Here is a 21,720-nt window from a genome sequence, read left to right as displayed (position 1 = left end):
CTATGGTGCCCAAAGCAAATATTTACTGTCAAACAATAAACCTCTATCCAGTTCTTGGTTACATATGAAATCATAGCCTTATTGATCTTAATAATGTTTATTGCAACAAAAATATTTCCTGGCAACTCTTATTCATCTTGTCTGTATTTCTTGACTCTATTGTAAGCTCCACGGATCAGAGACTCTCTCATATATGTATCCGTGCAGAGCTGCATGTCTAGTAATGCTACAGAAATTTGTAGGGATGTGCATTCGTCACATTCGTTTCGGTGGGAACGCATGTATTTTGCCGACTTTCTAGTACACGCGGGAAAAACGGATAGCAAATGAAAGTGAGAGCGTCTGTGAGAGAACGCATGAGCCTGTGTGTGTGAGAGAGAGAGGAAGGGAAGAAGACAGTATAAGAAGAAACAGAATAAGAAGAGAGACTCTAAAAAGGAATTAGGAAATGATTAACAAGGGGAAAGAGAAAACTGGGACCAACTGATTAGAAAATCACAAAGATCAGACACTAAATTTTGAGATTTTAGCAATTGGAATATGCCATCTTTGGGAATGTGCAATTCTTATATTTTTGTATTTTGCTCTCTTTCTTCAGTATTTGCATTGCTGCTTTTTCATAAGGTTGCTGTTATTTGAGTCCTGAGAGTCAGTGCTGTGACTGTATGGTATGGCAAGTTTCTAGATGTCTCTTTCTTTGCAGGAGTGTGTGTTAACTTCACAAAATGTTTAGCAGTGGAGGGATATTTTTTGCTGAGGTGACACCAGAATTTGAATTTTTTTTCATGTTGATTAAAATGTGAATTGTTCTAGCTCTGCTGTGGACCTGTTCTGATAATTAATGCTATTTTATTGTAGTTATGATGAATTCTGGCTTTCTGCAAAGAGGATTCATGAATACATTGATTTTTGTTTTATTACATGATTGATTGGATCTGACATACTTGGGCATTTATAAACTGCAATAAATATAAAGTAAATTAATACAGATTAATAGAATTTTTTAATGCTGGTAAGTGCTTGAAATAATTGAGGTAAAATGTTTTAAAGCTTTATGCATGATGCATAATGGCTGTTGCAAATGACTTAGAAAGCCATTGTAGGTGCAGTATATGGCATTATTTATCAATAAGAATACAACATGTAGGTCTCAGCCCTGCATGTCTACAGCCCACCCATGTTCACCTTGTGCCCACCCAAAAGATCATTTCGGGCTACACCACCGAGTGAGACAGGCTACTTCTGAAATTAAGACTCCTTTTCCCCTGTCCACCTCTTCATGCTTATTGGGCTGTTAAAGGGAACCTTCCAGATCTCAACATAGGCCACAAGTCAACAGTAAATTGATTGATCAGTTATTACGCGCTGCCCATCTCACTATAGCGTTTTCTGGAAGCTGACCCCCGCAATTGGGGGATCAAGGTGGCCAAGCTTGCATCACTGGAGGGGATCACCATTGCTCTGAAAGGAGAAGTGGACATTTATGACTGTGTTTGGTTGGTATTACTGGAACCGGCGCTCACAAGAAATTTAAAGTGCACTCTGATGTTGCCCCATTTCCCCTCCCCCCCTTAAAAATTCTCAATTCACATGCAAAATGCCTTTGAATTTTCTTTCAATATATTTTGTATTTACTTGATTGTCATACTTGATATTCCTCTTCCTATAGGCACCCCAAAGTGGATTACAACAAACATTAAAAAATCAGACAATGATACAAATATAGAGCCCAACCCCCCCCCCTCCCCCCACCAGAAACCATACAACACAGCAGTAACACCAACATAGGGGAATGAAAATTTTTTAAAGAATTCTGCTTGGCTTCGTGTCCAAGCAAATGAAAAGTTCACCAAAACTTACAAGAAGCTTTCATTTCCTCTAATTCCTGTCGATACAAGCAAGCTCATAGCACCTACCCCTGGAGAACGCAGCACTTAGGATAATACTGCGTCTGTGAAAATGTCCCTTCCCTCTGCAGCATCCTCTGTCAACATTTCATTGCAAAGGTCTTTAGGTGAATCGCTTAAAGGCTCAGATTTTACATGACCCAGATCATCTCTCTTTGGCCAATCTCTGTTTTATTCGCTCATTTTAATCTGTTACATTTTCACACCTGGCAGCTAACACTTCCTGCTAGCAGAGCATTAAATACTTTCCTACAGAATTGCAGTGTCTCGGAGCTTGCACTCCCTGCATTAATATTCTGCTGCTTTTTCACACTTCCTGCACTCACTGCATCTCTGTCTGCAGTGAGTCATTATCTGTCTCATGGAGAAAAGGCAAATGGTTTGCACATCAACTTACAAGCAATGTACAAGCTTTTACAAAAAAGTCATCGAATAACATTAAGAACAAAATATATACACCGTTGTGTATTGGACTACATAAGTGACTATTCTAGCAGGGTGCCATAATCTGAGTCCCTACTACCCTCAGTAGGGAAAGTCTTAAGACTGAAGTATTAAAACTATGTCTCAGACCTGCCATAGGGGCATCGACATTGCACGGCCCTCTGTGAAAAATCAAAGATTTACGCAGTTGCATGAAGTTGAATCCTCTTGTAGAACCAGCAGCTACTTGGTTAACTAGGCATCTCCTACTGAGGAGACCCCATGACCTTAGAGAGCCTATGAGAACTGGCCAGCAACCAGGAAGGAATGGTAAGAGTGAAACAAAAAAGAAGGGGGGGGGGAGGCTTTTTGGAGGAGTGGCTAAGAGCTGTGCAGCAGAAGAGGAGAGGCTGGGGAGGGAGATTGTTGGGAGTTACAACCTGTAAACAGATCCAGGAGTTGTAGCTGCAGCCCAGAACTCCCCTCAGTGAGCTGAGTGATAAGTGACAAAGAAATCTAGAGGGACTTTATCTCGGCAAACATTTCAGACCTTGTTGCTGCTTTAGCCGGTTAACAGAAAATCTAGGGGGGGGTTCGTGTCAAGGTCCTCGTAACCAGGAAATGATCTGGAAAATGCTTTCGCAGCTCGCAGGGAGCACCCCCGAGCCGCGCTACTCATCTCCCATGCCAAGCCTCTCGGCTTCTTTGTCGCGCTGCAGAACACCGCCGCGACTGCTGCTTCCCCGAGGCCTCCGTGGGCGCACGCGCTCCCGACCTTTAAAGGGCCCGCAGTGGGAAAAGACCGCAGCACCCGAAGGTAACATCACCAGCCCGAGTCCTAGTTCAGGACCTCACCCACGGCCCTTCTTTGCCTCAGCAACAGGCCCAGCTACCCTGTGTGGTGCGTGTTCCTGCCTTTGTCTCAGCCTGTTTCGGTCTTCATCCCTACCTGTTCCAGCCTTGCCTGCCTCTGCCTCTCCATCCCTCTTGCCTTCCTCAGACGGATCCCTGCTTTGATCCTCGCCTGGACTCTGGATACGCTTGACCGCTGCGGGCCCTGGACCTTCATCTGGAGTCTGGATATGCCTGTTCACTGCCTGCCCCCCGACCTGGGTCCTCAACACGTCTGACCACTGCCCACGACCCTGGCCTGGCCTTGGACCATGTCTCCAGTCGTCAGCGGAGACCCTCGCCTAAGCCCTGCTGGTCCCGGCACCCAAAGGGGAACGTGTGCTGCCTGGTAAAGGTGACGCTCCTGACCAGTCTCTGCCTGGTAAAGGTGACGCTCCTGACCAGTCTCTGCCTGGTAAAGGTGACGCTCCTGACCAGTCTCTGCCTGGTAAAGGTGACGCTCCTGAGCAGTCTCTGCCTGGTAAAGGTGACGCTCCTGAGCAGTCTCTGCGCTGCCTGCCGACGGTGAGAACCTGCAGGGAGGGGTCAATCTCGCCTCTGCCCAAGGGTCCACAGACAGCAGAAAAATACACCTTTCAGTTACAGTCATTGTCTGTGTGAACAGAAAACAAAACCGGGCCCAGGCTGCCCTACAAGAAGACAGATAGCAGGAAACTTGATCAACACTGCAGATGGAATAAAATGTCTATTTCCCTGACACAAAAAGTCATCCCCAGTTGCCTCTTCTTTGTTTTTTCAAGCTCACGTCCCTTTCGGCAGAAGGGGAAAAACTCAGGCTCCTGGGTACCCAGAAGTTAAGCGGCAGGGAAGGTTTGATAAAACTTTATTCAGTTGCATGATCTGTCTCCCCACTGTCACCTGCTGTGATGTTTGCACATTTTATTTCAGTGGTTGTTTCCTATTGGGGGGGGGGGCTTCTGCTGATTTATGCCTCATTATCCCCACCTTCCCCTTATGCCTGAGTTCAGTTATAAGTTATCAGTCACCTGTGGCGATTGTTTGGGTACCCTGTTATGAAAAAGGGGAGCTGGAACAGGAAGGCGCAGGGCTCCTCTATCCCAGAAGCTATGTGGCACTGGTAACCCGCAGCCCCCGCTCTGCCTGCCCATCCACACAGGTGCAGGTGGGCTTCTCTCTTCCGTGGCAGTAGACTCCCCTCTCTTGGTGATCTGTATTACCTGAGGGAGGTGCTACACTGTACAACTGTAGCTCGGGTTTTCTTTTAGAAAGTCTTTACTTATGCGTCCAGTACAGAAAAATCTAATGCACGCTTGAAACAGTTCAAGAATCACTTTTCTGCATTAGCAACACCTTTCCAAGATCCCAGAGCCACAGTCAAACACCTCTCCCACATCCAGCATTGGTTTTCTGCCGGCTCACCAACCCTGACCTATCGGAACCTGCTTCCTTTTTCCTATTAGGAACAAACTGGAAGGTGGAGGCCCCCGCTGAATCCAACCTCATATTTTTTCTATTTGGAAAATTACTACTGCCCACGTCCCTAAACTGCACATCTCTCCTGCATCCCAAGCTATACAGCTCACTATCTTTCCTGCATCCTCAACTCACACGCATCATTACGCCATGTGCATCAAGACATCTTCCAATCACCAAGCAATATGCTTCAATACCTCTCCAACATCCCTGTGCCACGTGCGTCAAAGATTCTCCCAGATCCCCAAGTCACACACATCATTACGCCATGTGCATTGACATCTCTTCCAAATCACCAAGCCACAAGCATCAACTCCAATAGCCCTGTGCCACGTGCGTCAACGATTCTCCCAGATCCCCAAGTCACACGCATCATTACGCCATGTGCATCAACATCTCTTCCAAATCACCAAGCCACAAGCATCAACTCTACTCCAATAGCCCTGTGCCACATGTGTCAACGATTCTCCCAGATCCCCAAGTCACGCGCATCATTACGCCATGTGCATTGACATCTCTTCCAAATCACCAAGCCACAAGCATCAACTCTACTCCAATAGCCCTGTGCCACGTGCGTCAACGATTCTCCCAGATCCCCAAGTCACACGCATCATTACGCCATGTGCATCAACATCTCTTCCAAATCACCAAGCCACAAGCATCAACTCTACTCCAATACCCCTGTGCCACGTGCGTCAACGATTCTCCCAGATCCCCAAGTCACGCGCATCAACACCTCTATCAGGCAGATCACCAAGCCACAGCCATAACACCTTTTCTACATCCTCAAGTCCTAAGCATCGGTACCTTTCCCACATCAAAATCTCTTACTTCACCAAACCTATGTTAAAGCCCCATGTCAGCAGCTCCCCTTCAGTACCAAGCCACGTTAACACCTCTCCCACATCCCTAAACCATGTGTTAACATCCCTCTCTCATTCTCAAGCCACCTGTGCCAACACCTCTTCCACATCACCAACACCATGCATGGCAATGCATATACTATAACAGAACCAAACTTTATAACTGCAACAAGTCTTGGAGCTCTAGAAGCAGATTTCACAGCCTGCGATACCAAGCACGTGGCCTGGGACTCATTCCTTACCTGTGGGAGGGCGCTACTCAGTTGCCTCTGCAGCTGATCCCTCTCATGAATGACCTCCTGCATTTTGGTCTGCGACACGCCCAGTGCTTCCTGGGTTTCTCGCAGCGTATCCAGCAGCTTGTCCCTTTCGTCCAGCATGTTCACCATCAGCTGCTCCAAGTTTGAGTCAGAGTCCGATCCATTCTGGGGGCCTAGTGCAGGGCTCAGGGGCTGCCCCTCACTGATGGTAGGCATCACCTCACACATCATGGCGCCTCTGGGGTTCCAGCTCCCCCACCCCCACCCCCCGTAATATCCAAGTGTCAAAAAAAGGCAGCAGAGAGCCTACTGATTCATGGGCCGACTCTCTCCTGCTGCTCCCTGCCCGTCTCCGACCAAGCGCAGTCCCAGGATTACCAGCTCACGTCATTACAGCAGCCCAAAAGCAGGTTATCGCCTGAGAGAGATGCTCAGTGAGAAGTGGATGGAGTAGCCAAGGGTCAGGGAATCCTCTCTTTCCAATACCTCAATCCACATTTCTTTCTGAAATGTCCAAAGGTTTGTACCTGCAGAAGGGACCTATGTGATCCTGAAGGGACTGGTGCATTTCAGAATTCTTTTAGGTTGGTCTAGTAAAAGGTGTCAGGACCTGCAAAGCACTCGGCTGTCTCCAGGACTGATATACTCAGTAGAATGATGCGCTAGACATTGTGCATTTCAAACATATTACCTTTTTTAATAACATTTTTCTTCTTTAGAAAAGTTTGCAATTAGCAACAGTGCATTTTGGAATCATCAGCTGTGTTACCCCCAGATGCTCATTCAAAAGAATCGGCATTGCTGACTGTGGTCTCCTCCAAAGTAACTCAGAACTTCACAAAAATAAGTTGTAGATTCAAACTCCAATATGGCATCAATTTGGCCAAAGGATAACATGTGTAACCAGAAAGAGCATGACGCTTGCATAGAGTCGCTCTCCGGACCAGGCCCCCTCCCCCCCATACAGCTCAGCAGACCAGAATCCTCCCCGTTCCCTGGGTGCTGCAGACCAAGCTCCCAGGTTGCAGCTCCGCAGACGGGAGCCCTCCACTCGCTCGTAATGCTGCAGACTGCACCCGCACCTCTTACTGTAGTATCCTCTGATTCCTGAAGATGTGTGCAAGCCCTTCGGAAGACTTAGGATCTCTCGGAACATTCCATCTTCCTTCAGAAACGTGATTTACAATTTTGCGATGGATGAGGCCGAAAGCCCTCCTGTCAGGCCCGTGATAGCAGCAGCTGTTTATAGGGTGAGTCCCACAGGCCACAGAAGTCTCTCAGATCTATTATTCTGCACCACTGGTGGCTCTCCTGTCAGAAGAAAAGCAAGAAGTGAACATTCTGTGGCATCATTTGTCTCTGAAGTGCAAGTTCCACAAATTCTGTAACCAGGGTCCAAGACAAACTTCCCTACATACGGGCAGACACACAAAATATGCAATATTCAGCACTGACCCTCCCTACTGCCCATCCCCAAAAAAACCTGAGATACACAGCATCTGTAATACTGAGGAATGACCCCCTCCCCCCAGCACTGAGACATGTAGCACCCCCCCCCCCTCCAACACTGACAGACACACAGCGCACGCAATATTCTGGCTGTTTCCTAAATGCTCACTGATATTCTAAGGTGGTTAAAATTCAAACAGTAGAGCAAAACACAGTTCAGTCTCTGTAGTAACAGCGTTGTCGTAAATTAAGACTTACAGTTGCAGACTGTCTGGTCGCATGTTTTGGACCTGCATCCATAACCCCAGATGCAATACGGGGATTAGCGCTTCCAAAACGCGCATCCAAACCACCGCGTAGATTCCATGTAGATGAGGCTATTAGCTAATACCAGCAATGCCAAAAATTTGCCGTATGGCCAATGCACCATTGCAACACAGCAAATTTTACAGAAAGCACATTCCAGTACAAAAAAAAAAAGTCTCAGGTAAAAAAAAATTAATTCTGGGTGCCCGATATAAACGCACGAAATACACAGTCCAGGCTGTGTATCTGAGCGTATATATTGTGCCGGTAGCGGGAGAAAACGGACGCTTAACAGCCACTTCTCCTGTACGTCCGATGCCGAAGAGACGCTAGGAACGCACAATTTTTCCTAGTGCTTCCTTTTTAGTGTGAACTCTCATTTAAATATTGCATCGCGTGCCCAGGAGAGGTGGCTGGGGAAACAGGCACTCAACACTGAACGCCCGTTTTCTACGCACAAATATTGCATCGGCCCCTTAATGCAGTAGCAAACAGAAAAGTGCAAAGAACTGGGCTTAATTCAGTGCAGATGCAACAAGGTGTAATTCTTAAAACTTCACAGACAGCAGTTGTCTCTGCATCTCTGTGGCAGTTACTAGCCATAAGCATTAAGCCTTATGCTCACCTTTGATGCAACTCCAACATTACTCTCTGCATCAATGGCAGGGGGTGGCAGGAAATTTGAATCAAACAGTTACCAACAAGGATCCTGAACTTGGTGGTCGGTGAAACAGATAAGTATGGGAAAATAAGTGTGGGAGCTTGCTGGGCAGACTGGATGGGCCGATTGGTCTTTTTCTGCCGTCATTTCTATGTTACAGTATAAGAATATCCGACCCAGGGACAGATAAGTGGTCTCCAGGAGAATTTAATCCAATCAGTTAATTCTAGGAACAGTCACAGCCCAGCCGAGCTGGCAACAGAAATTGGGATGTGGGCCTTCCCCCTCCTACACTCGCTATGCTGGCTTCCAATTTCCTTGTGCACTAAGTTCAAAACCCTATCCCTCACATTCAAGGCACTGAAGGGCTTTCTTCTCTGAGAAATGAAGTGCTTAGCACCGCATCCAAAATCTGGGATCTAGCCAAAAACCACGTCTGCTCGCTCCCTCTCCTAAGGGCCTCTCGGAAAAGGGTAATTCAGGTTTAGAACCTTGAAGCGAGTGGCACCTGAGCCGTGGCACTCTCTCTCTCTTCCCCCCTTCAAGCCACCAGTGACTACGTGGTCTTCCATCCCCAACTGAAAACGTGGCTCTTCAGCCAACAAAAGCACAGCCAGAACAGACCGGCCCCCAGTAACTCATTCGTTTCCGATTCGGCGGTACATATGGGAAGATGGAGCGTCGGAAACGAAGGTGCCTCCCTAGTAATATTTGTTTGTTTGGTCTATTGGGGGTTCCTGGGGGCCGGTCTGTTATGGTTGTGCTTTTGTTGGCTGAAGAGCCACGTTTTCAGTTGGGGATGGAAGGCAAACTTTGACTGAACCTCATGCAATCCCTCTACCCCATGACTTATCTGTAATGTTCTTAGACCAACTCATCCCTACAACTGAACTGTTATGTTTTTGTATTACCTCAACCCTGTGACTTAATAGTAATCTAATCCGATTGTACTCTGCTTTGAAGTGGCCAAGCAGCCATGAAAGGTGAAATGAAAGTATAAAATGGGACAAATAAGCCCATTTTCATTTCATTTCAAAGGAACGGAAACATTTAAAAAAAATTGGAGTACTTTTTGTTTTCAGTAAATAGTGCATGCTACTTGCAAACTTGAAAAACAATTTGTGTTTACAAACATGACCTGCTGAAGGAGGAGTTTAAAGAATTCCCAAGAAAATAAGTCAATTTATTTTATTTGCATTCTCTGAAATTTACAAAACCACATCTAACAGATACATTTCAACAGGACCAACGATTGCAATGCTTTTGACTCCGTAGTGGCTCTGATGGTCCTCTTATAATTTGCATATGCGCGTTTGCATGTATGACAATGGCTCTCTCAGAACATTTTAAGTAGTTTTGTAATAGAGATGTATTTTCGATTGACTTTTTTGTCATTTATTTTAAAGTAATCCATTCCGGACACATTTTCCGTGGGTTCTGACCCATGTTTGGAAAATAACTGCCCCAATTTGGGGAGGGGTGGGGGGCACGCCACACACTAACAGGTGTAACCTAATGGCGGAGGCAAACCTAAACCCGTGGAGTTTGCAGACTCGCCACAGTGAACATGCATTACAGGCGGTCTGCAACGTATGCATATATATCGTGTGCTCATGCATATTCATTACAGATATCCTGCAAAGCTCAGAACCTCCGAGCTGCCCAGCAAAGAGGCACTACCTCCCACTCTTCTTCTGGCAGTGGAAAAAGCCAGAAGAGGGCCGCCCCCTTTACTCACGTCTCCCCCCACCCCTGTAATTATAGCCCGGGCGCGTGCTGCACGGGAACAGCGGGCTTTGCTGTCAGAGGGAGGAAGGAAGCGGCGCTCGCGCTGACGCTAATTAAAGGCATCAGCTGGTGTGGACATCTGCGGGGGGGGGGGGGGGGGGGGGGGTCTCGGTAACTCCGCCCTGGAGCAGGGCGGCGGCCCCTCCCCTTTTTCGTGCCCGGAAGCCCCTGCTGGCTCTGTTACAGCCCCGCTATAGTGGCGAGGAGGGATTCTCTGGCTCTTGAGCCGCACCCATTGGCACCTGGGATCCACGAGACACCGGGGCTTCTGCTCCCTGCAAGGGTTTGGGTGCCGAATTTATCAGGGGTGTGCGCTTGCATTTATTTTGTTTCGTTTGAACCAAAATAAATCAAATGAAAAACAAAACCTGGGGACCGGGGACCCTCTCCCCTGCAAAAACATGCAGCACCGCCCCAAAACAAAAAAAAAAACCTGAAGCCCCCAAGGCCTTGCCCCCTTCCTCCTGCTCTCCTCCAGAGACCCTTACCCCATTCATGGGTCTATAGAAATCCAAATGGGGCAGGAGTGATCCCTTGGTGCCCCTGACTGATCAGATCCCTTCTTAAAAATGGTGTCAGCCAGCCCTAGGACAGTGACAGAGGTGGAGGTACAGAGGTGGGGACCAGCTGGGCAAGAGTCCCTGGGGGCTGCTCCTGTGCCATTTGGATTTCTACATAAGATATGTCATACAGGGTCAGACCAAGGGTCCATCAAGCCCAGTATCCTGTTTCCAACAGTGGGAAAGCCAAGTCACACGTACCTGGCAAGTAGCCAACATTAAATAGATCCCATGCTAGTAATGCAGGCAACAAGCAGTGGCTATGCCCTATTGATTAAAAGCAGTTTATGGATTTCTCCAGGAGTTTATCCAAACCCTTTTAAATCCAACTACACTAACTGCTTTCACCACATCCTCTGGCAACGAATTCCAGAGCTTGTGCATTGAGTGATAAAGAATTTTCTCTGAGTGCCTCCCTTGTATTATCTGAAAGGGTAATGGGGCTGTAGGAGAGCAGCAACGGGGAAGACCTGGGATGAGGAACTTAAAAAAAAAAATAATTGGAGACAATTTGTTTCTAGCAGTGGGATGGGGAGAGGGAAGAGCTGGTAGTTTAACAATTTTGTTTTTCTTTCAATTTAAAAATTAAACAAAACTGGTAATTTTCATTAAAATTTCCCATTTTGTTTCAACAAAAGTACATCCCTAATAGCAACTTTTGAAATTCAAATATGGGCAGTTTCTCAATTAACGCTTCCATTACCTTCCTCCTTCCACCCCCTCAAAAACATTTGGATTTAATATTTTTAAATTCAGATTCAAAGTTTTGAACAGAATATACAATAAATATAACCAAATTGTCTCTCTTCTTGGGTCAATGTCCTGCTCTTCTGATTAAACATTTTCCTAGCATGTAGACAGATGGATTCAGTTCCAGTGGGTTTATGCTCCCCTGCCAGCTGATGGAGACAGTACAAGCTGACCTCACAGTATATATATAACCCTGCAGAGACCCCAGCCTGCCAGTATTCTCCATCTCCAGCAGATGCAGACATGCTTTCCCTAAGGGGATTGCTTCGAGCTTTCTGGAAGGAGAAATCTGAAATTCTAAATTCAGAAAAAGCCCCGCTTTCCTGCGGTGATACCTCCCCCCAGTTGAGAATTCCTGAGGTGATTTCCATGGTCCCTCAGAGGTCTGCCTTGGTCCAGTAGCTGGGTCTCCTGGTGTGGACTTAGCTGCTAGTTCATCTGAAAGGCAGCAGGTGCTGGAGGCAGAGCGTGGCAGTGACGGCAGATGCCCTCTCACCCCACAGCCATAGACCATCTCCGTACTCGGCTGGTAAGCGCTGAGTTCAGGTAAGGTTAAAAAAAAAAAAAAAAGAAAGTTTTCACCTGAATCAGAGACAGAGGGGTTTCAGCACTTCCTCCGCTCTCCGTTCTTGGCGCACCATACCGACGTTCGTTCCCGCTCCCATTGGGGTTGGGGAACTGATCAGCCAGGCAGGTTGAGCAGCCCTCAGTGGGCTAGGCCCCGCAATTAGGCGTTGTTCTTGCACACCGCGTGGTAGGCCACGGCAGTCATTTTCGTGCGCTCTTGTGCGTGTTCTGCTGCCCTCTATAGGCTGTCGATGTGTGCAGTCCATCGGCTCTGCGCACGCATTGTGTGCTTAGTTTTTTTTTATGCACAAACTTTTTACGAGCTTCACTGGGCGCACAAGTTGTGCATGCGCTTGGCCACGTAATTCTAGGCGCACTTCTTTTTTTAAGCGCGAATCGTGCCAACGCACACTTACGGTTACTATGGTGCCGATAAACAAGAAGTCTAAGCGTCTTCCTGTTTGCGTTGCCTGTCACATTAGGGCTTCTCAGCCTGACCTGGCTTTTAACCTGTGTCAGCACTGCTCAGACGCTCAGGGATTTTGCTAAGCCGGGCTCTTCCCATTCTGATGATGGTTTGGTCACGGTTTTGACTGGGGGGGGGGGGGGGAAGCCAGATCTTGGTTCTCCCTTAACAGGTTCCTCCGCTGGCGAGGGCAGTTCTGTGGGACCAGCTCCAGTTCCTTCTGGGCCTGGTTTGGACCCAGCTGCTTTATCTTGGGTGGAATTTATTCAAGCCTTTCTTAAGCTGCTGGCCTCCATACAAGCTCTAATACATAAAATGATGGAGCTTGACTAGTACAGCAAATATCTGCATATATGAACTTAGGAGACCTAGTTGTTGGTAGATCATTGTATACAGGTTGAATGGAGTTGTTGAGGCCATTGGCTCCTATAAAATTTCCTGTTGCAGAGAGCATCTCAGCAACTCTGGAATTACTCTTGACGTCATCACTAACAAACCAGTGTCACCCTATTGAAGGCAACCGTGAGTTCAACAATTGAGCACCTATCTTCAGGTTCTTCTGGCACCCGTATTTTCTGCAGTCAGTAAGCACCAGAACTACATCACATGCGCTGCAGTCTTTGCAGAATCCTATACGATCCATGCTAAGGATGTGTTGCAGGTTCACGCTGTGTGAATGTAGTAAATGACAAAAAACAAAGACACAAAAGGCTGGTATCCCCAGGCTCTTCCCCTCCCGACAGCACCCACTATTTAAGAAAAGCACAAAGCCATACTTATCCACATTTACTCACAATCGGAGTCGGCACACAATAGATACAGAGATTAGCAGTGCTTATTATTAATGCTGTTACATTCTAGAAATGACTGACTCCAGATATAGCAAAGGCAATAGTTGATCATGTACTTTATTATGGTTAGGGCAGCTGAATTGCTTCTGTCGGTGAGGACTCTCTTCCTGTCTGTTGCTCTGCCCTTTCCCTCCTCCTGCCTCCGTTAATTATACCCTTTCCGTCTGCACATCTGAAACAATGTTTTGAGAAACACAAGTGGTTTCCCAAAACAACTGGCTTTTCATGTTATTCTGCACATGTTTCCCTCTTATGTTATCACAGTTATAGTTATGTGACATTTGTCTGCATGAGAACGCTGAATCCACTAAAGGCCTAGCTTCCGAATACATCCTTAGCCAGGGTGGTCAGACTCAGACTAAATCATTTCGTTATACGATGCTCTGCCCCAGTAGAGAGATCTGCTGGAGGATCAGGAATTCCAGGATCTTTAAATGCAACAAAAGTAACGATTGCGGCTGAGAGCTGGTCACCAACTTAAGGCTTTGGAATAGCAAGAACCTTTGCCATATACCAGATCTTCGGGGAGTGTTCCCAATGTGATGATTTGCATTGAACCAGGTCTGCCAGACATCAACACAGGGTGCGAGTGAGTTCAGAAATTCTGGAGAGGTTATCATATCAAGAAAAAAGGCCTTTTTTTTTTTTTTGCACAGAGATGTTTTCCTAGGCAGCTGCTTTGGCACATTTCAGAAACCTCAAAGGGATCTGGGCTATAACTTTTATGGTCTTGCTGGGAATGCTATTGCAGTTTATGAATGGTATGCATAATAATCTTTTTTTCGCTGGTGCCTTGGCCGCACACGGCAGATGGCTGGCGACTTGATTGAGGGTTACGGAGGTGCGATTTGGGACATATGGTTTTTGTGCCGCTCTGAGGTGGCAGATTAAAGAGGCTCTAGCATTCATGGCTGGAATGGGTGAAGTTGAGATCTGCCATCTCCTCCCACTTGGTGTGATGGACAGCATCCAGGGGCTTGGTAAGATGGCCTGCCGCATCAGGCTCGCAGTCAATTTGTACTCTTTTAAGAGCGCTGTGCTCTCAGCATTGAGTTGTGTAATGAGCAGAGGTCGGCAGTGATGTACTGAAGCATCACAAAAAATGGTTCATCTTTTTCACTATGGAGAAAATTGGATTAAATGGATTTGAGGAAGATGGGATCTCTACAGGAGCGGGGGGGGGGTGTCATTTGCTGATTTAAACTATTTCCCCCCATTCTTTCCTGCTAGTGTGGCTTGTTTAGGATTGCAGAGGGCTATATTAAGGTAGGAGAATGGTTTATTATTCTACCCCACCCTCCTGGCTCTTTCCTTATACAAGACTCTTTCCTGCCAGCACTTCTCAAAGATGCCTCTTCCTCAATTAATCCCAATGTTAAACCACCTGACTCAATTCTCCCCAAATCACGGCCTCACTGTCTTAACTCAAAGCCACCTCTTTGTTTTTTTTTAAATTTTGGTTGGGTGTCTTGTCTGTCTGTCTTGACTAGAATGTAAGCTCCAGGGAGCAGGGTCTGCGTCTCATGTCTTTGTACAGCACTGTGTACGCCTGACAGAGCTATCCAAATTAATACTAAAATAGTATGAATTGCTATTATCCCAGTGTTTTGCAGCAGGGTCTAACGTAAATTCCACTGCACCTTTTTCATGCTGCTGATGTCTGGATGACCGCGCCAGTGTGTATAAGGGATGCTTCTGCTGACTGCGTGGAAAGTCTTCTAGGATTTGGCGCCATGCTGGTTATCTACTGGGTTTATGCTGTGTGCACATCACCTTGGTCGGATCTGCTGTAAAGGCAGTTTATAAATTCTAAAATTACATTAAACTCAGGGTGGCTATCGATGAAACTAACCATCAACACAGGTCAGGTGAATAACCATCATCTCTCTCCTGACAGAATGAAATGTCCTGCGTTGTTCAGGGTCATGGATCGGGGCGAGGTCGTTTCCAAAGGCCCAGTGTAGAAGTAGGCTCAGCACCCCTGCCTGGTGCTGAGCATCTGCTGTCTCTGTGGGGTGTGTAATTTTAAAATCCCTCACACAGGACGGGCTCGGGGGGCTCCGCCACATAGAAGACCTGGGTTTCGTTCGCAGGCTCGGGTTTTGCTCCTCGGACCGGGCGTGGCCGGGGGGGGGGGGATGCTGCAGCAGCGGGGGGAGAGAGTTCCAGCCCTTGCTCACTGGCAGCACCTAGTGGCTGGACCTCGGGTCTATGGTGGCTTGGTTCCAGTGGGAACTGCAGTTTGTGGCCTCCCCGGGTTGAGAGCTGTGGCTGGAATGGCTGAGTTGGGTTGAGTTGGACAGGGGCTATTAAAAAAAAAAAAAAAAAGATAGGGGAAAAACTCCAGGTAGTTGCAAATCGAGCCTCCTGGCGCCGTAGCCCAGTAGAAGCTGTTTTCCAACTGAGCTGGAAGCCCAAAAGAAGAGGAAATTGCAGGACCCAAAATAGTCTCCCATATAAATATCTGGCTGAGGTCATCTTGGCAAGGCTTGCTGACCCCAGCTGACACCTGGAGATTTATATGCCAGTGTACCACTAGGTACTAATGAGTAAGGTTACCGCTTTGCCAGCTGGCGCCCTTAGGGTCTTCTTTTCTCCACAACAGATCCAAGTCCAACCTGCGGGATCCGCAATGGCCTTCCCTGCCCCAGTTACGCCGGTGGCACTACCCGTATGATATTAGCACAGATAAAAAGTGGATGCCACTACCAGCGCGTCGATCGCTGTAGCTGTCTTATCTCGCTGCTGCACACAGAAACAGCTCTTGAGAATAAGAAAAGTCATTCGTCCCTGTGGCCCAGGGTCGCTGTTAGAGAGGGCGCCCTGCCATCTGATTCTAACTCACAGTAAATGCCTGCAGCAACCTTCTGTTTAGATTAAAAGCTTCCTAGCAGAAAGTGTAAAAAAACCCAAGCAGTGGTGACTCCAACTGGATCACAGCGGGCACACTGGCACCGGCTGCCCGGCATACTGTCATCGTGTCCCCTCCTGCCGCTGCACGCACCGTGCCCAGCAGCTCTCCGAATCCCAAAAGCAACCGGGAATGATCGCAGGTTGATTTCTTTTAAAGGACCACGGAGGAAGATGATGGTAGCACACGAGCCTTCGCGACTACTCCGGTCCCCTTTTCAGATGTGGTGCTCTAGGGCTGTGCCAAGGAAGCTTTTATGTCGAGGGGCTGCGGTGGGCTGGGAATTCCTGCAATAAGAGTTATCCGGATTAGCACCAGCTAAGAGACAAATTAGCAGCAACTTAGCCACTGGAGGCGATACAATCCTTGTGAACAGGGTGTTAATCTAACGCCTCCTCCAGACTGAGAGCAAGGTGCGAGAGGCTCCCATCCCGAGTCACGAATCCAGAGTCGCAAATCAGTTCCTTGTCTTTAGAATCTAATAAATGAATATATTTCAGTTCCTATGTCCATCTATCCTGTACGCTTTTAAAATTGTCTCCTAACCATGCTGGAAGATGTGCTTAGTCACAAATTAGATATTGTGAAACGAGGGGGTTTCATCTTGGTTTGGAGGGCCTGGTCTGGCCTCGCACACAGCTGTTTTTGGGATGAGCTACATCACATTTCTTGATCTGCAGGGGAACGATCCATGTGCTTAAATGAGTTTGTGATGTTCATTTCTTTTCCTGTAGACGTCTCCTCCCAGCAGTGGAAAAACCTATAGAAAGCTTGGGCCCTAAGCACAGATTTTTAGGAGCCGTTACATTTCTCAATGCTTCAGCTTTTCGTTTTTCCTTTTGGCCATACTGACCTTTATTATTTCTTTCTGTGAAGGGGTTAAGGGTGTCGGCCCAGCGTCCAGGGTCTCCACCGTCACCGGCAGATGAGGCCAGGACGAGCAGGAGTTACGTGGGGGCTCTAACACTCCCCAGTGGGATGGCTCTGTCTGAAGCAAAGGGTTTGACAGAACTCATGAGCCCACTTGGTTCGGGGGCTCAGTCCCTCCCTTTCGGTCTCCTGTCCTGAGGGCGTGGGGCTGATGGAGTCCCACGCTTGGGGGTGCCAGGCCCTTAGGATCTGGACTGCTGAGTTATCCCAAGGAACCAGAGAAGAGGTCACTCGGTCTCCTGGTCCTCGTCTGTCGGATTTCTTCCGTGCTTCGGAGAAAGACGAGTTCTTGGGGGGGGGGAGGTTTCACAGAGCTGCTGGCTCCGGGGAAAACATCGGGTAAAGGCCGGCTGAAGTGCACGGGGAAAGCTCCACTTTCCTTTTGGATCCAGTTTGCAAGTACCGAGGGTGGGGAGGACCTTGTGAAGAATGCCTACTGCCAGGCGGTGCTGAGTGGCTTCAGTTTCTGTACTGAAAGTGCCCTATTCAAACATGAAGCTGCTGTGATTTGTCATCTGCCAGCAAGTGCTCCGTGATAGGGATGTATTTTTTTTAACAAAATGCTGACTGTGTGCATTTTGTTTCATGCCCTAGACGTTAGGTCAAAGCAGCGTAACACCATCTTTGCCACTGCACCCTCACTGCTGGCTGCTGCCAGGGTTCAGTCCAGCTTTCCATTTTAGCAAATGACCGCTGGGATCCGGGTGGATTTTTTTATTTTTTATTTTTAGTTTGCATTTGAGAGAGCAGGAGCTGTTTCTTTCACTTCCCTTACGTGTTTATAGTACAGGCCCAAAGCCTGTGCCGTCTCGGAGCCCTAGAAAGACTCCAGCGTTCTCCAGTACAGCTACTCGTATTCTCCACCCAAAGAAACCAACACAAAAAAAAAAAAAAAAAGGTGAATGTCTTTCTGGGCCTGGGTCCGGCCGCGCTCCGATCTTTAGATGCGCAGAATGAGCTTCCTCTGAGAACGTTTTTTCCCTGGGTATCCCCATCCAGAGATGCTGCTGCTCTACCCATTCATCCAACTGCCAGCTCCCTAAAGCAGCAGGTGAACCCCCATCCCATCGTCCGACCCGCTAAGCGTGCAGATGGGCGAGTACCCGAGCTATTTGCCATGTTTAAAAGTCTCGCCCTTTCAGCCTCTTACCATGACGAGTTTGCCTCTTGTGATATTCATCGCTTTGCGGCATTCACATGAGTTTGTCAAACACCCGCCACCCCCTCCCCCGCACCTTTACGGCTTTAAGTGAAGTCGCCCAAGGCTCCTCGTGCAGATTCTGCGCCCGCTTTCATCCCAGCGTAGACGGGTGCCGACTTATGACCAGACTTTTGCTCTTCCTTACTTAATGCTCCCGTGACGCCAGTTTTGTGAATGATAGAACAACGTCTTACGTGTAAAACTGCCTGGAGTTTGTAGCCGGGGCAGGCAAACAAAATTCTTTTAAATAAAGGGGCGAGAAGAAAATGCTGTTTGCTGCCATCTGAGCAGAAGTCTCGGAGCGGGCAGCGATCAGCTCGTCTCGCATTCAATAATGCTGCCCGTGCTATGCAGAAAGGGCTGGCACAAGGTGCTCCCCACTGGCATTAAAGCACCGGGGGGGGGGGGGGGGGGGTTCTGGCTCGGTGTGAAAAAGCAACATCTACAGCTGAATCCCCACCTCCAGGAGCCTTCAACTCCCTCAGAACAAGAGAAGCTTGCAGGTAACTTCCCCTCCCCACTTTCAGTCTGTGCAGGGGGGGGGGGGGGGTTGTTGATTCCCTCCCTCTCAGCCTGAGCAGGAGATGACAGCTGGCAGGTGGTGGCTGCAGCCCCTCACCCACCACCAAGTGTCCCCTTGCTCTTAGCCTGAATGGCCGATGTCTGCAGTTGATTCTCTAGGGTGCCACCGTCTCAGCCCTCTTTATTGATTTACATACATCAGGCTAGTACCAGTCCACATTGCATGATTTTGGAGCAGGAGAAACGTCATCACTCCTGAATCCGTGCAAGTCAAACCCTAGCATTTATTAAATTAACATGATTTAGGCCTCCTTGGGTTTTCAGCGCCTGCCTCAAGTGTCTCCACTGTCCTTTCTATGAAATAAAGCGATGACCTTTTTATAGAAATGTCTCCTGAAGTATTACCAAACTCTGGGATGATGACAGCCAGCGTCACTGTGGGAATGGTTGTGACATCTGAAACAGAGGCTGGCTCTGCAATGAATCCATCTTTTGCTGGACTCCCTCTGGAAATGGCTTTGCCATTAAATAGGCTGCTGGTATTCTAGAAAGAAGGGGCTCCCAGGACTGATCTTCGGGTTGATGGAGCGAGGACGTTCAGTCAGAGGTGGGGGGAACTGGATTGGATGAAATCTGAGCCCCACATGATCTGGTGTTGGGGGAAAGCGGCTGGATAACTAGAGTTGAATGGGGAAGTATGAGTGTAGGCAAACTGTTAGCAGCTTGATTCTTATTCCTACCTTCACTCAGTCAGAACCGGTGGAAGTAGAGGTGCTCGGGGTGTATTAGCCTCCTCTGGCTGGGAAGTTGAGGGGTGTCCCAACTCCGGCCCCAACTGGAGGTGGTGGAGGCAAACACTGTAAATTATGGAATAAGCACAGACGCACCTTAGTTGGTGGGGTCCTGGGTCCTACGACAGGAAGAAAAGTCAGACGACGCAGGTCTTACTTATCTGCCATCGAATTCTGGGTTTAAGAACAGAAGAAGTGCCGTGCTGGATCAAACCAATGGTCCAATCGAGCCCAATCCAGCAGCCAGTCATCGGGAAGTACCTGGCCAGTCCCCCTATGAAAGTCTGTTCCAGGTTGCTCTCCCAAAGAATTAACAAGCGGAAAAACCAAACACTATCTGGCTAATACTTATTTACAGCTCTGTCATTCCAAATCTTTTTAAAATTCAGTTATACTGCAAGCCTTCACCGCATTTTCTGCAATCGGTATTCATAGCTTTGGTGCTGACTGAAAAAAATACTCTTACATTTCTTTTAAATCTGCTAGCTATTAGTTTCAGACTATCAGAGTGTAAATAACCTTTCCTAACCTCTTTAGCCTTTCTTCATAAGGGAGTCTGATCCATCCCATAACCATTTTGTTGATAGATAATGTGGCTTTCAATGCATACTTCACTTTCAATACATATCCAACATAGCTCTCTGCTTCAACGGCAGGGGAGAAGTAAAACTAATACTTCACACATATCCAGCATAGCTCTCTGCTTCAACAGCAGGGGAGAAGTAAAACTAATACTTCACGCATATCCAGCATAGCTCTCTGCTTCAACGGCAAGGGAAAAGTAAAACTAATAGGTCACGCATATCCAGCATGGCTCTCTGCTTCAACGGCAGGGAAGAAGTAAAACTAATACTTCACGCATATCCAGCATAGCTCTCTGCTTCAACGGCAAGGGAGAAGTAAAACTAATAGTTCACGCATATCCAGCATAGCTCTCTGCTTCAACGGCAGGGGAGGAAGACAGACACTTCACTCTCAATACATATCCAGCATAGCTCTCTGCTTCAACAGCAGGGGAGAAGAAAAACTAATACTTCACGCATATCCAGCATAGCTCTCTGCTTCAACGGCAGGGGAGAAGTAAAACTAATAGTTCACGCATATCCAGCATAGCTCTCTGCTTCAACGGCAGGGGAGGAAGACCGACACTTCACTTTCAATACATATCCAGCATAGCTCTCTGCTTCAACAGCAGAGGAGAAGAAAAACTAATACTTCACGCATATCCAGCATAGCTCTCTGCTTCAACGGCAGGGGAGAAGTAAAACTGATACTTCATGCATATCCAGCATAGCTCTCTGCTTCAACAGCAGGGGAGAAGTAAAACTAATACTTCACGCATATCCAGCATAGCTCTCTGCTTCAACGGCAGGGGAGAAGTAAAACAACCAATAAGGGCTGAATAAAATAGTCTGGGTAAACAAATAAGTATGGGTGTAGCTTGCTTATTGCGGCGGTTACTACCCCTAACTAATCAAGCTTGATATTTCACTTGGATGCAGCTCCATCACTGCTCTCTGCATTAATGGTGGGGGTGGAAGGGAAATAGAACCAAAGGTTACTAGGAGCCAAGAGAAACAGATAAGTATGAGAAAAAAAGAAGTGTGAAGCTTGCTGGGCAGACTGGATGGGCCGATTGGTCTTCTTCTGCCGTCATTTCTATGTTTCTATGTTGGCCCTTCTCTGTTCTTGTTCTAGTTCTGCTAAAACTATTTTGAGATGAGCTGACCAGAATAGCACGCCATGGAGCGATACAGGATCCCTATTATATTCCCAGTTTTCTATTCCTTTACAAATAATTCCCAACATTCTATTTGCTTTTTTGGCGGCCACCGCACACTGAGCCGACGATGTCGACATGTTGTCCACAATGGCCTCAAGGTCCTTTTCCTGGCAACTCCTAATATGGAGCCCAACATTATGTATAAATAGTTGGGATTATGTTTCCCTATGTGCACTACTCTGAACTTGTCCACATTAACTTTCATCTGCCATTTAGATGTCCAGTTCCCCAGTTCCATAAACATTCTCCTGCAGCTTCTCACAATTAGCTCACTTTGAGGCATTATGATCACCATTGCCAAATGACCCCACCACCATTACCCCCTTGCACCAGTTCCAGGGCATCTGAAAACGTTATCTCCTTGCAAACCCTGACAAGATGGTCA

General features: G+C 47.5%; 1 protein-coding gene across 8 annotated transcripts in view; it reads right to left on the bottom strand.

The window, feature by feature from the left end:
* Window positions 1-6,375, bottom strand: part of PPFIA4 (PTPRF interacting protein alpha 4) — a 76,059-nt gene extending 69,684 nt beyond the window's left edge. For all 8 annotated transcript variants that reach the window (XM_029572603.1, XM_029572606.1, XM_029572605.1 and 5 more), the window contains exon 1: window positions 5,782-6,375. In XM_029572603.1, the coding sequence (XP_029428463.1) occupies window positions 5,782-6,030 (249 nt within the window). In that variant the 5' untranslated portion in view covers window positions 6,031-6,375. The remainder of the gene's footprint in view (window positions 1-5,781) is intronic.
* Between the last annotated feature and the right edge of the window lie 15,345 nt (window positions 6,376-21,720).

This window comes from Rhinatrema bivittatum, chromosome 12 (assembly GCF_901001135.1).
Source record: "Rhinatrema bivittatum chromosome 12, aRhiBiv1.1, whole genome shotgun sequence".
NCBI classification, from domain to species: domain Eukaryota; kingdom Metazoa; phylum Chordata; class Amphibia; order Gymnophiona; family Rhinatrematidae; genus Rhinatrema; species Rhinatrema bivittatum.
This window is presented reverse-complemented; position numbering and strand designations above follow the sequence as displayed.